The sequence below is a fragment of the Ammodytes marinus genome (assembly GCF_949987685.1).
Source record: "Ammodytes marinus genome assembly, chromosome: 5".
NCBI classification, from domain to species: domain Eukaryota; kingdom Metazoa; phylum Chordata; class Actinopteri; order Uranoscopiformes; family Ammodytidae; genus Ammodytes; species Ammodytes marinus.
In genome coordinates this window covers 29,913,864-29,930,853 of record NC_137234.1, presented here as the reverse complement: position 1 = coordinate 29,930,853, position 16,990 = coordinate 29,913,864, and the positions used below count along the sequence as shown (strand labels likewise).

Sequence of the window (16,990 nt, the reverse complement as noted above, 5' to 3'; positions counted from 1 at the left end):
GTACTCTGGGCTGAAGTCAGAACATTAACATATATGGATCTAAACTAAGGTGCAGGGGTGCAGAAACATGGTAGCATGGTGCTCTCTGTGACTACAAGACACTTTCAGCCATCTTTCTATCTAGTTGGTAATTCCTTCATCCCAGTTTCCATCCATCCATCCGTCTGTCTAACCATCCATCATGTGGCCCCTTGGGCGGTGACCACGGTGAAAGGCAGCACAGGAGGCTGGGACAAGGACATAACGAGACAGCAGTTGACAGGAGTGGATGTAGAAAGGGAAGGAGGGCTGAAATGAGGATGAAAATGTAGAAGCAGGTTTGGGTATGTGGCATGAATACCAAAAGAAAGACAGATTGCTATGCAGATATATCAGCAGAGGCCAGGAGCCTCATTTATCAAAAAAAGGTTCTAAATTCACTCTTACGAATGAAATTTAGTATGTGCTTAAGTAGAAAAAAATCGGTATTTATCAAACGTGCGCTGGCCTATCGTACGCACACCAGTAAGTCATCAATCTTGATAAATCCCAAATGTTCTTAAGTACCATGCTCGTTCACGCTCAGACCATTTGCATTCAGAAACGCCTCCAATTAACCATATATGGTCACAACACATCCCTTTATCAACCATGTGAATGTGTTTTATCCCTCTCCGCTACAATGGCAAAGAACGAAACTTCTCCAACACAGAAATGGAAAGCTTTGTAATCGAGGTTCAATCAAAGCAAAACATATTTTGTTGGCTCACTTAGTGAAGGAGGCATTAAAACAAAAGAAAGCTTGCTGCATGGGAAAATGTAATATTTTCGAGCAAGTTGTTAGGCAACAGCATTGTTTGGGGTCCGCGATCTGACAACTATACGTGCAGTCAGGGCCGACGGACTGCGGGGGAAAGTGCGACAGTCGTGGGGGGGCCCAAGGCAGAGGGGGGCCCATAAGAAAAAAAAAAAAATATATATATATTTTTTTTTAACAAGTTAAATGTGGGGCCCCGATCTTCGAAGGCCCTGAACAATGCCATTCCAAAAAAAGAAATAATTGACTGGCTTTTTTCTCCCCTGAACCTTGCAAGGAGATCAGGGGCCTGCGCATGACTAAGGCATGTGTGCGGGAGAATAAGCAGGAGCAAGCCGACAATGAATTGAACTGGTGGCGAAAATAAACGCAGCAATGTTTCTATGGGGATATTTAGCTGTACAGAAATAAGTGCTAGCAAAGCTAGAACAGTTTAAGACTCCACATCACTGTGGCAACAAAACCTATCTATCAGCTCAGACAGCGCAGAGAAAAGTCTGATGAATGCATGAGAGTGATGGCCATGCACAACTTTAAGGTCAGTGTGTGTTGTATTTTCGTATTCAAATAAACAGTTGTTTATTTTTGTAGTGCGCATTGGCATCTTTGAGCAAAATACCCCCAACATTTTTGCTGCGGCACGCCTTCTGTGACACTGGCCAGTGACCACCTTCATTAAGACATTTTCTGGGACAAACACTGATAAAAGTAATGCTTTGGTCATTCATCAAATGAAATATTGTGGAGTTGTCTGGCTCAGAGAGCCGTGTGTATTGTAACACCACCTTTCAGGGGGCCCATCAGGACTTTTTGTACAGGGGCCCAGAATTTGGTGCTACGCCCCTGCGCGCAGTCATCCATAAACTCTTTCAATAAATAAGAGATGAAGAAAAATTCCTAACAACATTAGAGTTAGCCTACTAAGTGAAATGAGTGATTGGCGAGTCTGGCGAGTCACCGCGGCTTGTCCAGGTCAACTGACAGCTGAGTGCTGTCAGATGAGACGGACAGAGAGCGTCGGAGGGATCCTCCGCCTCAAAACATGTAAACGTGTGACAAATTTAATGAATAATCAATTAGAGCTTACCTAAAAATAGGTGTGCCATGTTACTGTTTATTGTATTTAGGATTTTAGCTCATTTGGACGCTGTTTTGACCGTCTGTTTTCATTGATATAGCCTATTGGCGATAATATATCTACTTTCAGTTTCATTACTGAGTCGCCACAAAACGTGATTCGTGTTCTTAAAGATACTTAGATTATAAAACAAGAGGTCCAAAACACAGATGATGATTAAACAAATAAATATATGACTTTATATTACACTAGAAATGCACGGGTAGATTTGACGCGCGTGGCGAATATAGGTATAAAGAGAACGCTGGCGGTTTTAGTGTTAATGCAGACGTTGACACTCTTAAATGCTTTGCTTTGCGCTTGTAATATCGCTATTCTACCACTAGATTCTGTTCGTAAGCATGGTCAGAGCTGTGCTTAAATTTACACACATTCCTAAGTCGAAGTACATTTTGGTAAATTCCATACTTTTCGTGGCAATGTTCTTACGCCCTCTTTAACGCACAGATGTGTGCGTAAGTACGGTTGATAAATGAGGCCCAAGGTGTTTGGGAGATGAGGGCGAGTGAGGATAACAGAGTAGTGTCAATTAAGTTCCTGGTCTTTTTTTCTTTTAAAAGATTATTTTATGGCATGTTCAAGTTTTATTTGATAGTACAGAGTTGAAATGGGGAGACAGAGAAAGAGGGGGGATGACCTGCAGTAAAGGTCCACGGGTCGGATTTGAACCCGAGACCACTGCAATGATGCCTAAGTCAATAAGGTACGTTTTCTATCCACCACGCCACCGGAGCGCCCCTCAGTTTCTGTTCTAATGAAGTATACTTTTGCGATAAATCCACAATCAACAGGAGCTCCTGTGGAAGCCTTCTGATCCCTATTGTTATTAGGGTTATGTGGCTTCAAAAATATATTACATAGAACCGTGTTTGTGCACCATTTAACAAAGCCATGAATGTAAGCAGTCATTCAGTTACATTAAAAACCTTTGGAACTAGATTACAATAACAACAATGAAAATCCATTAGTGTGACAAATACTTTGTTACAAAGATGACTGTGTATTGTGTAGGGATGCAGCTTGTGATTAATTTAGCTATTGATTAAAAATTAAGCACTTTGTAGTTGGATTAATCAACTCATTGTTTTGTATAATGAGTGCCAAAAGTTGGTGTGCCTCGATGATACAAACAAAGTGAGGAACAGGGTACTTTTAAGTTCATCATGCTGGGGTTGAAATGTGTGATTTTTTTAGGGACGAATGTAAAGAAAGAAAGAAAGAAAGAAAGAAAGAAAGAAAGAAAGAAAGAAAGAAAGAAAGAAAGAAAGAAAGAAAGAAAGAAAGAACTGTAACACTTATGGTAAGTTAAGGCTCAGTTAATGCTTTTAAGGGCAAGTTAACTAAAGCATTAACTAAGCTTTAGTGCTTAGCTATTAACGGTTAGTTAATGCTTAGTTAACGTATGCTTAGTAAAGCATTAAATAAGCAGTACAGTTAGTTAGTTCATGCTTACTTAATACTTATTACTAAGCCTTATTACTTATTGTAAAGTGTTAGCGAAAATTTTTTGCCTCTGTCTGGCGAAAAGATTAGGGCTTAAGAAGCCTTCTGTTACAACATACCAAAGTAACAAAGTGAGTTAAGGAGTGATTTACAAGGGGTTTTAGACCTGCCATACCATGCTGTTTTGGCGGAGTCCTATTTGAAAGAAGCTAAATTGCAAACGCCACACTCCTGTCCTCTTTACTCCGTCTCACTCTTACTCTCCCTCTCTCTCTATCTCTCTGTCTCTTTGTCTCTGACTCTCTTCGCAAATGTCACTCAGCCCTGCCCGGCTTCCCGTGGTATTGTTTCACTCGTCCACTCTGGCCGCTTAAGGGAAGCTAATAGCAGGCCTTGACAGCACCACTCGCTCAATACCGAGCACAATTACTGCCCTGGCCCACATACGGCACAGCCATCATCACACAGAGCAATCAGATCCCCCCCCCCTCCCCCTCCACCACCCAACACTTTCTCAATCACTCACCCCCTGTCACTCTCCCAACTCTCAGGGTGTCTTGGTTTCTCACCTCCTCTCTCTAGATTTATCTCCCCCCTCCCATCTCTTATCCTTTTCCTTTGGCCTCCATCCGTCCTGCCTTGTCCTTCTGCTGACTCCAGGCTTCTTGCTTGTACATCTCAGAAGCACTAAGTTCACCCTCTCACCTCTTGCCACTGTGCTTCAGATGAAGGAGCCAGGTCAGTGCTAGTAATCAATATGAGAGACTGGATAGAAATCAGCATGTGATTGCGTGTTTGTGCTTTGGCTTTGGTGAACGTGAAGCACATGAGTTACGAAGTGGTTTTAGAGGGTCAGCTTCTCTGCTTTAATTTGTTGCTTTTATCCAAGTGTGTGTGTGTGTGTGTGTGTGTGTGTGTGCATTTGTGCGTGTGTACAACTATTTTTGTGAGAACCAACTTCAGGTTTAGACCTTAAGAGTGAGGACATTTTTGCAGGTGCACAGCATGTTTGGGCGATGGTGCCCATAGCCACATCATCCTATTCAGGCATGCAAACTAGTCACCTTTCGGCGAAATTCGCCGTTTTGGAAACGAAATCGGCCACCTATGTGATTCGTGAAGATCCGCTGAGTAAATATTTTGGGAGGAGGTGGGGGGGGGAGGGGTTCTGATGGCCAGCACAGTGTGTGTGTGTGTGGGGGTGGGAGGGGGGGGCATGGACATATTAAGAAAGTGGAGTGACCATAGTGACTATGATTGACGGATGGTAACTCCTGTCATATGAGCTTTGACGGTCATTTGGCCAATCAGATCAATGTCAAAACCAACCTTTTGAGATGGAGAGCAGAAAAGGCTGGAAAAGGCGATGAAGAAATGGGCAATGGTAGAAAACTAATGGGTTTTTTGAACAATAAACCATGAAAACCTTTTCTAGTAGACCTTGGAAATACACCTTTTAAAACCGAGATTTAGCATAATATGTCCCCTTTAAAAGTCAAAAAGGAAAATTTGAGCAAAATCTCTGCCTCTCTCTCTCTATCCGTCTCTCTTTATCTCTCCACTGCACACTCAGTCACTCCGACAGCATCGGCTAAAAAAACAGAATCTGATCGAGCCATCAATCGTAGACGGACGATTCCATCACAACCATATTGGAAGAGTTAGGTTAGAAAGTTAAGACAGGGTTAAGACAAGGTTTTAAGGTTCAGGTTAGAATAAGGTTAGGGTTGGTGTGAGGGTTGGGGTTAGGCAATTAGTTTTGATGGTTAGGGTTGGGTAAGGGGGCTGGGTAATTCATTAGGTCAATGAATGTCCTCACAAGTATAGCGGTACGAAGGTGTGTGTGTGTGTGTGTGTGTGTGAGAGAGAGAGAGAGAGAGAGAGAGAGAGAGAGAGATACAAACAAAGAGAGAGAGAGACACTTAGGTATTCTGTCAGTCAATACCCTCAATCAGGTCCTTCTTCTCCCTGTGGACGCTCAAAGCCTCACGCAGCACCAAGTTCAAATGTTTGCTCTGAGTGTCTTTCATCACCTGTCAACTGAGCCTCACATCCCACGGTTAATAGTATCTCAGCCAGATGGAACTGCACGAGACTGGCATGATAAACAGAGTCCGTAAAATGTGTGTGTGTGTGTGTGTGCGTTCGTGTGTGTCTGTGTGTGTGTGTGCGTTTGCCAGAGATGAACGACCGACCTCAAACTGGAGTTTGGTCTCCATCCCGCTGCACCGCTGTAGAGACTGCTTTTGTGCAGATGACCCGCCCTGCTTAATTACATTTTTAATGACTCATCCCCTTTAATGATGTTTGCAGTCTCTTGAGCAAAGAAATTAGCAGATGGGGGAGGGGCGCAGGGGTTATTTTGGGGGGATTTTGGATGGCAAGGGAAGGGAGGGAGGGACGGTTGGGCAGAGGCAGTGATGAGGATAAAGAGAAAATGGAGGTTAGATGGTTGCAGAGAAGGACAGAGGAGACTAGTGTTTGATAAATATTCAGTAATGTGTGAATTGTGAGAGAAGTAGAAAATTGATCTCCACAGAGTTAAAACATCTCTCTGACCAGCTTCGGGTGCAAGTACAGAGCATTCACATACTTTCCCTACTACTACTGAAACGCAATGATTTGTGTTTTTTGCTTTATGTTACTGTCAGAATCCATTTTTAGAGAGGATGACGATAGGTAATAAAATGCTTATTGTAATCATGTACATTAAGATGTAGTCCTTAGAAAGCTGACAGACGCAAACTCGCTCTTGTGCATTTTTGTCTGAAAACAACTGAAGCACGTAATAAGAACTACTTTCATCCAACATAATGCAACCGGATTCTAATCATGCTGTAGAATTGCCATTTAATTGTCTGTGTCTCCTTTGTGTTGTCTCCTCTGTGTTCTCGTTTGAATGACAAGCTAGCTATCATTACTGGGGATGTGCAATTAACAAAATAAGCAAACACTATCAAGCCTTGCCTTTGTCCATAATTTGTACATATCTAAAGTGAGTTACTCAAACTCCGGTTGGTTTGTTGTCATGTTTATCCCTTCTGCACTTCCACTCGACTAGTTCTCTACAATTTGCAAAATGGGAGAGGACAACAATTTGCATAGAAATTGAAAAGTTTACTGATATGGGTGACACTGGTGGTTTTGGAAATTAAAAAAAAATCATAACAAACTATTTTTATATTTCATTTTAAATGTATTATTACCTTTGTGTGATTTGTATTTGTATTATTATTTGTTCAAACCAGCTAGCTTACTCTTCTGTTAAATGCCACCTCATTTTTTGACTTTATCATAATTCAGTTATCAAAGTCCCTAACTTTATTCCATTTCATGGAAAAAAGAGGGGCAGGCTAAAGGCAATGAGAGAGGCAATACAAACTAAAGATGACAGTTGAGCAGGAAATGATGAGGAGAGAGATGAAACAAGAGAGAGAAAAAAGTCAAAAGAACATGACGCACATTTTGGAGCAGTTCAATCGAACCTTGGAGTGTGTACCCAGAAAGTTTAAATTGTTTCGGGGAGCAGAACACATCAGTGAGACTCAGATGTTCTCCTAACAAGCGCACCTTGACCAGCCTTAGCCAGAGGAGGGAATGAGCCTGAGTCTTAAAGCTTGAAGTGGCTAAATTGGAGGTAGTAGAATCAGTTGGACTAAAGAGGGAAGAAGCAGTAAATTGTGTGCAGCTGATTGACTTTGTTTTGTTAGCTTTTTCTTTATTTTTTTTCATCTCAAATTAAGGGGAAAGATTTCTTCTGACTTTGAATTGAAATAAATCAATTTTAAAACAGGAGCTTGTGTGAATGTACGGAACAAACAACAACTGTAGGAACGAGTGGCAATTACGGGATGAGGGTAAAATAAAGCGGAGGGGGAGGCACAAAGACAGTAAAACCAATTCAATAGTGTATTTCATGTAGCAATATAAGTAGCAGCAGAACCTTTGGTGGCCAAAGATGTGTTAACTTTTCGTTTGTAAGAGGAGTTTTTCCTAATTAAAATATTGTTGAATATTAATGTCCTTGTTTTCTATGCCAGGGGAAGATTGTTGTTTGGGTTGCCTCATGTGAGCCTGAAGGGAGCCCCCGGAGAGAGTTACAGCTAGGAGTTTGACATGAGTCTGCAAGGAGAGCTCAAGGATAGTACAGGACAGCCATGGTCATTACGGTTGGCTCTACCCCCGTATGCACTCATCATCCATATATGTAACTCAGAGGTCTCCCTCCCCATTCACAGAGGACCATCTCTGTCGCTCTTACAGTGTACCAGATAAATGCCGTCCTCTGCAGTCTCTCTGTCTCTCTCCTCTCTCCATCACGCCTCTGACCCTAACAGTATGTCTCATTGATGACTGATGGCCCTGCTCCATCCCCAAGCTGCCCAGTCAGCCCTATAGCAGGGAGGAAAAACCTTGTATTACATCCATGCCTTTGAGACTTCACTGTCCAATGGGTACACTGTAAAACAAATTAAAACTTGAAATTGCTATAAAGTTATCTATAAAGTAAAAATAAATATATTTATCTTTTGTTATAAACTATATCAAAGTATATATCTCGACTATCTTCATTCATTTTGTTGTGTGAAGTTTGTCTAATTTCATAAATTCATGTGGCCAAAACGTAAAATTGTAAGTCTTGAGGCCAGGCCAGGTTCTATATGTATGCTTCGCGCAAAGAACGGGGGTCTCCAAAGCAAATCTGCATGGGTCTTTATCCACACTTTTACTTTACTTTAAGGTTGCACTGTATGCTGGTCATCACCGAAACATTAGCCGCCTGGAATATTATCTACCATGCCAGATAAAAAATGTTGCAGGAACTATTGTACTGACGTTACTGAACCACTTGCCAGGGTCAGAGATATTTTCATGTTAATTAGTCCTGAGTTTTTTTTTCTGTGCTTAAAATTGTGGGTTAAGTATCATGTATTGGACGATATCTATATGACAGAGAATTGCTTGGCACAGCTGTCATTCTTTGTAATTCCTAGTATGCAGAACTCAGTCCTTTAAGTTACGTTAAATGAGAAACTCAAGAAAAGATAATTAGTTGGCTCAAATGTAGGCAGTTTTCATTCAAACCTAAGAGTTGAAGTTGGCCTTAAAACTCGAAAATGTCATGAAGACAGAAGTTTGAGTCTTCCCAGCTTTATCGTTTTAACAGTGTAGAGGGGGGGAGAGGTAATAGGGTGAATAGGAGTGAGGGGCAGACACTGTGACGGGGGAGAGTTGTAGAAACATGACGGCAAATGAGACGAGACAAGTAAAAGTAATGAAGAAGGAACAGCACGAGAGAGGAATGACAGCACGGCAAAATAATCTGATGAAGGATGAAGGACAAGATCGAAACTGTTGAGTGGGAGAGTGCAAAAATGCATTGATACAATATGAACAGTATCCTTGCTATGCTCTGTCTGACGCTATCTGTAAAGTTTCAAAGGACTCCTTCATGTTTGGTGTCAGGCCCCTGGCATTATAGATGACTAGTATCTTGTTCAAGGTCTGACTTCTCAGCCCCTATGTCTCTCAGACAGGCAATCTATGCGTGTCTATCTATTTCTTTCACCTTCTCTTACCTGATGCAGGCTTCATCAGACCCACTCCCCTGACATGCCCATGCTATATGTTCCACAACTCCGGTCTGAGCTTGGAAAGAGAGCTTTTAGCTTCAGTGCCCATGACTCCTGAAACAAATTACAGCAACAAATTGAAATACCTTCATATTCTTTAAAACATGTTCGACATGTTATCTTAAATCTCCCAAACTCTACCTTTAACTGTTTCAATAAGGCTATATTGTAGGCTACAGGTCCTTCTCATATAATTAGCATATTGTGATAAAGTTGATTATTTTCCATAATGTAATGATAATAATTGAACTTTCATATATTTTAGATTCATTGCACACCAACTGAAATATTTCAGGTCTTTAGTTGTTTTAATACTGATGATTTTGGCATACAGCTCATGAAAACCCCAAATTCCTATCTCAAAAAATTAGCATATCATGAAAAGGTACTCTAAACAAGCTCTTAACCTAATCATCTGAATCAACTAATTAACTCTAAACACCTGCAAAAGATACCTGAGGCTTTTAAAAACTCCCAGTCTGGTTCATTACTCAAAACCGCAATCATGGGTAAGACTGCCGACCTGACTGCTGTCCAGAAGGCCATCATTGACACCCTCAAGCAAGAGGGTAAGACACAGAAAGAAATTTCTGAGCGAATAGGCTGTTCCCAGAGTGCTGTATCAAGGCACCTCAGTGGGAAGTCTGTGGGAAGGAAAAAGTGTGGCAGAAAACGCTGCACAACCAGAAGAGGTGACCGGACCCTGAGGAGGATTGTGGAGAAGGGCCGATTCCAGACCTTGGGGGACCTGCGGAAGCAGTGGACTGAGTCTGGAGTGGAAACATCCAGAGCCACCGTGCACAGGCGTGTGCAGGAAATGGGCTACAGGTGCCGCATTCCCCAGGTCAAGCCACTTTTGAACCAGAAACAGCGGCATAAGCGCCTGACCTGGGCTACAGAGAAGCAGCACTGGACTGTTGCTCAGTGGTCCAAAGTACTTTTTTCGGATGAAAGCAAATTTTGCATGTCATTCGGAAATCAAGGAGAAGGAAATGCCAAAATGCCTGAAGTCCAGTGTCAAGTACCCACAGTCAGTGATGGTCTGGGGTGCCATGTCAGCTGCTGGTGTTGGTCCACTGTGTTTGATCAAAGGCAGGGTCAATGCAGCTAGCTATCAGGAGATTTTGGAGCACTTCATGCTTCCATCTGCTGAAAAGCTTTATGGAGATGAAGATTTAATTTTTCAACAAGACCTGGCACCTGCTCACAGTGCCAAAACCACTGGTAAATGGTTTACTGACCATGGTATTACTGTGCTCAATTGGCCTGCCAACTCTCCTGACCTGAACCCCATAGAGAATCTGTGGGATATTGTGAAGAGGAAGTTGAGAGACACCAGACCCAACACTGTGGATGAGCTTAAGGCCGCTATCGAAGCATCCTGGGCCTCCATAACACCTCAGCAGTGCCACAGGCTGATTGCCTCCATGCCACGCCACATTGAAGCAGTCATTTCTGCAAAAGGATTCCCGACCAAGTATTGAGTGCATAACTGAACATAATTATTTGAAGGTTGACTTTTTTGTATTAAAAACACTTTTCTTTTATTGGTCGGATGAAATATGCTAATTTTTTGAGATAGGGATTTTTGGTTTTTCTTTACTTTTTTGCCAAAATCATCAATATTAAAACAATAAAAGGCTTGAACTACTTCAGTTGTGTGTAATGAATCTAAAATATATGAAAGTCTAATGTTTATCAGTACATTACAGAAAATATTGAACTTTATCACAATATGCTAATTATATGAGAAGGACCTGTATATTGAAAATATGTATGTTGTACTTTCAGCCACCCTATCCTTATTGCAGCCATTCTACATCACTGTCTAAATGTTTCAATGGTTTTGGCTGTTTTTGGCTCGAGTATAAATAAAGGTTAAATGAAATGCAATCTGGCATTAGTAGTTGACCTCAACCTCTTCATTTGGTTTGTTACTGCCTATATTCTGTTTGACCTTTCAAGGTAAATACCACCCATATGTCTTTAAAAAGATATGTAGCTGAAGCCAGCAGAATGTGAGCTTAGCTTAGCCTAAAGACAGATAATTCTACGGTTTGCTTTTGTATGAATTAAACAAACAAGATATAAATTGTCAATAAGAGTATTTTTTAGTTCCATTTTACATTACAGTTCTTTTTTAAATACTTTATTTATAGAGATTTTTGTTATGAACATACACACACAAAAACCACTGAAAAAAGGAATAGAAAAATTAAAGTTAAAATACTATGAAAAACAAACATGTTTCTATGTCAAACTAAAAATAAAAGTGATTTGAGGTGTCAAGTAGTTCCCTTCAGCACTACATTACAGTTCTTTCTTTAGTATACAGTATGTTACCATTGGATGGAGCAAAGCTAGCTGTGTATGTACAACTGCTCCGGGTCTTTATGCTAATCTTTTTCCCCCAATTTTTTTTTCCAGTCAGCCCTTGTAGCGAAAGCTCATCATTCTCTCCGTGTCTCCATTTCTCCAGTGTGAAGATGGTGCTGCTGTGGACGGCGGGCGACATCTTCAAGACCACCTACTTTGTGCTGAACGAAAGCCCCACTCAGTTCTGGGTTTGCGGTTCAGTCCAGATCCTAATCGACGTGGCCATCCTGATGCAGGTCCTTTTCTACTGCCAAGACACGCGGGTCAAGCTAGGTTGAGCATTGCAGTTGCTCTGGACCACATAAAAGAACAGGTCTCGTCTGTGCACTTTTTCCAGTTTGATCATGTAAGGCTTCTTCATATAAAAGAAAAAAACAGTGGCAAAGACGATGGAATAATAATTGGATACTCTTAGTATTAATAAGATGGAAACAACCAAAGTGGTATGGGTATCATTCAGACCCAAACATTTAACCTTCAAGTGCAATGAAACGTGGCTATGAGGAACTTTCAGTTTGTGTTAATTATAGCGGCCCCTTTGGACAAAAGCGTCAGTGTTTTTTCAACACCAGCTGTTGGATGAGCGTACCCGGACAAAGGTATACAGAAAAGTACTTTACTTTATAAAAATAGCGTTCTTTGCACTGATGGTCTCGTTTGCTGTTATATGTAATGTTTGATCATTTGAGGAAAAAATTAGACTGTTCGAAAAATATTTAAAAGTTCCTCATAGCTAAGCAAACTATTTGAGCCTTGAACAAATAGTTAGTTTTTATAGTCAAGCAACAGTACCAAAAAAGTTTTGCCTTTGAATTGTGAGGAAGTATTTTTGTGCATTTTTAGCATTTTATACTATTTATGTTCTCTGTTGATTGAACATTGCTTGGATTTAAAGGCCTAGTGGACGTGGAGCCTGTTAGAGGGAAACATTACTCACGTTGGCAGCTCACTTACTGCAGGTCTGTGCTGCTGTCATGGCAGCTCTAACAACCAGTGCTGTACTGGAAGCCCTGCTCTGGGATGTATTGCCTGACTGATGATTATTTCACTTCACACTCCACACCTCAATACTTTGCTGGTGTGTCTGCGCAGCCAAATACATTTTTTTGCCTTTGGCATCCAGTGCCTGGCCAGGGCCACAGAATGTACAACAAGTAATGGTAACTAGATAGGACATGAATTTGTGTGTTATGGACTTGACAATTGACAAGCAATGCAGTTTTTCCTCAAACTTTATGAAAGGAAAAACTGTGAAAACATGTACCTCAGTCGCAAGATCTTTTGTAGTCTTCAAAGAGCATGTCAGACTTCAGGTCAAAATATGCACAGGGTCCCCATGGGGTCTAAAAAGCATTTAAATGGCATTTCATCGGATTAAGTATTGAACCTACTTTACAAAGTTCTCACATTTTTTGATTTACCTTTTAAATACTTGGAAAAGGTGTCGTTAAGTGACAATTAAGCACTTGTCAATCAATGTGAGTATGTGAGATTATAATAAATGTTCTTTATTTAAAAGTACCTTAGAACGCGTCAGAATTCCTATTATATCCTTCCTACTTTTGCCAGTATGGCTGTGACGTTGGCATTACATTTTATTTAAAGTGGCATTAAAGAGGAATGAGGAAGTCTTACATTTAATTTGAATATCCCTGGGGGTACCCTGTGCGTAACTTAGTGTCAAATAGTACTGGTTATTTGTGGCATTTTAATTTCTGCTTCATATGACATTGTTTAATTGCTTATTTTTTTGTAACTCATCATATGCTGGATCTGTGATGTATTTCTGCTCTTTCAAAGAGCACTGTTGGAATAAGGAATTGTCAAATCGACATGCTCGTCAGGAATATTACGATATAAATCAGGTAAAACTAGAGGTAGCAGCAACAACCCTTCCCCCCAATATACTTCAATGTAATATTGAACATTGTTGAATAGGTACGATCCCACCACCCCAATTCAAACCTTAAAACACAATGTATGAGGTGAGTTATATGTGTGATTGTCTGCCATATAACCAACACAATACCTTGGTTGCATAACCCATATGTAGTTTTTTTTTTTTTTTTTGTTAAGATATTGTTTTGGGCATTTTTATGCTTTTTATTGATAGTGTAGAGACAGAGTTGAAATGGGGCAGAGAGGGGAGTGACCCGCAGAGAACGACCTGCATGTCACTGGAATCAAACCCGGGTTCGCTGCTGGCCGAGGCCCATGGGGGGACTCCCTACCAACTGAGCTAAGGGCGCCCCCTATATATAGCTTTTAATGAAAGCCAAACTACCCTCCCTTTAGCTAAAAGAAAAACCCTTCCCCTTTTCTTACTCATACTTACCCCTAAACTTATAGTCCCTTAGGCATGAGTATTACGTGTCTTTTTAATATCATGTTTCATAATTCCTAGGCAGTGGATCTAAGTAATTTTAAAGCATCATAGAAATACATTATTAAACGTACCACTTGATGTAATGCATGCCATCGCAGAACCATCGGAACCTTATTAATCTGCTTCAGCCATCCAAAATGCAAAAATGTTCACAAATATTTTCATCATACCGCTAATTTGACAATATTGTCACGAGGAAAGTGGTGGTTCTTTCACCTGTATCTCATTCTTCTTACAAAAGAACTGCAGGATGGAACCAATTAGTACCAGTAGCTGATCAGTAGTCAGTGCATGGTTCCTTTGACTTGCCCCAAGGCCTGGTTATTAAGTCTGTCAGTCCCTTTTTATCCCAGCCGCCAGTTAGACTCTTCCTGTTAATCTATACCCGCCTGTTTTTAGTTTCCCCGCAGTAAACAACTTGATTAAATTAAACACTGCTGTGGTAAAGGTTTGCAACATGCAGACAATCAATTGCTATAGCTGCCAGTATGCCATAGGATACATAGGATAGCAGGATTGCATCCTAATGTATTTTCAGCATAAACCCTAGGTTCAGGGTCGCCATTAGGCCTATATATAGGCAATTAAATTTATTTCTATTTTCACCTGATATAATGAGAAACTTTGAGGATTAAGAAAGTTTTAAAAACACAGTATATTTTATGACATATACAATGGGAAATAATTTTTTTAAGTTGCTATGCTCTAACTAGATCTTGATTCAAATTGAAGCTAATTGGTCAACATACCCTACTGTTTACAAAAGCATTTCTCAGCAGGGGATACATGGCCAAACGCTTGGGGGGGGAGGGGGGCTGAGAAATGGCAGCTTTATACATTCGATGACTGGACAAAAACAATTTTTACTGATAAATCCCACTTGAGATTTATGATAGTAACCAAGTAACAGTAACCTGTATAATACAGCAGTGTATAAAACCAACAATATTTCTTAAATAAATTCTTAATTTGGTTTTCCCACTCTGACAATGGACGAGACCCTTCTCAATAGAGGTGGCTGAGTTAGGATCACAAGGTTTTAATATCAATCATTGTATTAAACCATTTGGAGGAAAAGATGCAGTATTGTATCTGTGCGGTAAGTGTGAAACTACAGCCAGCAGCTAGTTAGAATGTGTGAAAACAACTAGCTTGGCTGTCCAATGGTTACAGCATCCATACACCTACCAGCACCCATCCACTGCTAGATAGAAACTCCACAACGTTTTGAAGTCTACTAGGGGAAGTAATCCCCTGTAAAATGACCAGTGTTAATATTTCCATTTTTGTGAATAGATCAAACAAAGATATATCATGTTAATAAATGAGTTTTAGAGGTGCTGGTAGGGGCACTTTTTTATTGCTGTTTCCATACAGGCAGACATTTACCGTACAGATATGACAGTGGTATCAATCTTCTCCCCTAACTTTCAGCAAGAACCCGAATGAGGTCTTTTAAAAGGTCAATCATTTCATCAAAAAGTTTTTATGACAAATCGCTGTAAGGCAAAGTAAGGACACAGGCCAATGGAGAATCAAACTCTAAAAGGTCTAAAAGGAGCAGCACTCCATTCTGTTTTCTTTTTTGGTTCGCATTTGATGGATGCACCACACTGTGCTGTACATTATTTATGAGTCCATGCATCCATGAATGCTTGTCTACTGGTGCTGTAATACATACTGATATACACTGACGAATAAAAGTGTCTTGCTTGCTGATAGACTGTTACTGGTGTCGAGCTGACACTACAAGCTGTCAACCTCCATCTCCTGTGACCTTATATTGTGATTTTCACTTTACTTGTTGTTCCCACTTGCAACTTGTTTCTTCAATTTCAGTTATCGCACATTGCATCACTCAGTCATATTGTGAGCTGTTATGTGTCGTATCTCTTGCACCCTGAATACCACACCTACAGTATATTGCCATTGTATTATTTCTATTTTCTATATGCTCTTCATCACCAGATGTGTATCTTTATATTGTTTATCTCAGCAGAGGCTCAGAAAGGCACCCTCACAGGATGTAATTTAACATGTGGGCTCCCTGTAGTCTTTCATATGAAGGACATTAGGACAGATAACACACACACACACACACACACACACACACACACACACACTGCCTGGTCTGAGATAATCCCTCAACCAAATACACATTATGGTAAACATACTTGCCTCACCACTACATCACCGATGAGACATAGGTAGGTTTTAGTTTCTAAGGAAGAGGGTATGCAAGATATATGTGTCATGGATATAGTGAATGTTTTTTTGAGTTATCTGTTGCAACAACAACAACAAAATCGGCAGCCATGAAAGAACTTGTGTGTGTGAAGTTTGATGCTCTTTTAATGTTCACAGTTAGTTTTTTCAGGTGATGTCTTTTCAGGTTATGTAAAGCCAAAGTACAACAAAAAGCAATTTGTGCCTTAAAGTATTGTAACGTGTCCCACAACAATGACAAACGGCCCAATTGAATGTTATTGTGACATTACGCTGGCTAATAAGATTAGCCTCTGTGACAAAAAAAAATCCAAAATGTTACTGTCCGAATTCTCTTACCATATAAGGGATATTGTATGTATGTTTAAAAATAAATTGTATCATGTTATTTTCTAAAATATAAACTATTTTTATTTCAGTGTGTGGTCTTGTGTTGTGTGTTGTTACTGGCAGTGTGTCTTTTAAAGGAATGACATCTCGGAGCATGTTCAGAAGAAGAACATTTTTACACTGGGGAAATATAAACAAAGTTCTGATCTGATCCCTGCTGCTGCTGCTGCTGCTGTAACTAACTGTTGGAATTAAACAGGATGTCTGCATCCAATCTGATCTGAAGCCTCATGTGAACCCTTTTAATATAGGCAAGTACAACCAGGAGTATCAGATGTGATTCATACAAGGCCACAATTTAAAAAAAATAGGGGAGAACGGGGGAATCTGTGGCATCGGGTAATGTGAGCCACCCCCTGTATCTAGGCAACGGAAAACGTTTGTGGTCATGTGAGATATATGTTTTCAAGCCCCTCTCATTTCCCCATGGCCCTGAAAGAGAGGACCTCATGGTGCTGTGGTAAGCATGTTTCTTTCACCAAAATAGGTATTTTGCATGTAAAAGTAAATTTTCTTGCTGTCAACTTAATCAACTGTTGTGCCAAAGCAAATGTATTCACGTAGAAAAACTTCTATCATACGTGTTGATGAACTACCAACAC

At 40.4% G+C, this 16,990-nt stretch overlaps 1 protein-coding gene across 1 annotated transcript in view; it reads left to right on the top strand.

The window, feature by feature from the left end:
• LOC307250297 (solute carrier family 66 member 2) overlaps positions 1 to 16,416 on the top strand; it is a 77,711-nt gene extending 61,295 nt beyond the window's left edge. The window contains exon 5 of the mRNA XM_080027333.1: positions 11,490 to 16,416. Within this exon, the coding sequence (XP_079883459.1) occupies positions 11,490 to 11,664 (175 nt within the window). The 3' untranslated portion in view covers positions 11,665 to 16,416. The remainder of the gene's footprint in view (positions 1 to 11,489) is intronic.
• The last annotated feature ends 574 nt before the right edge of the window (positions 16,417 to 16,990 follow it).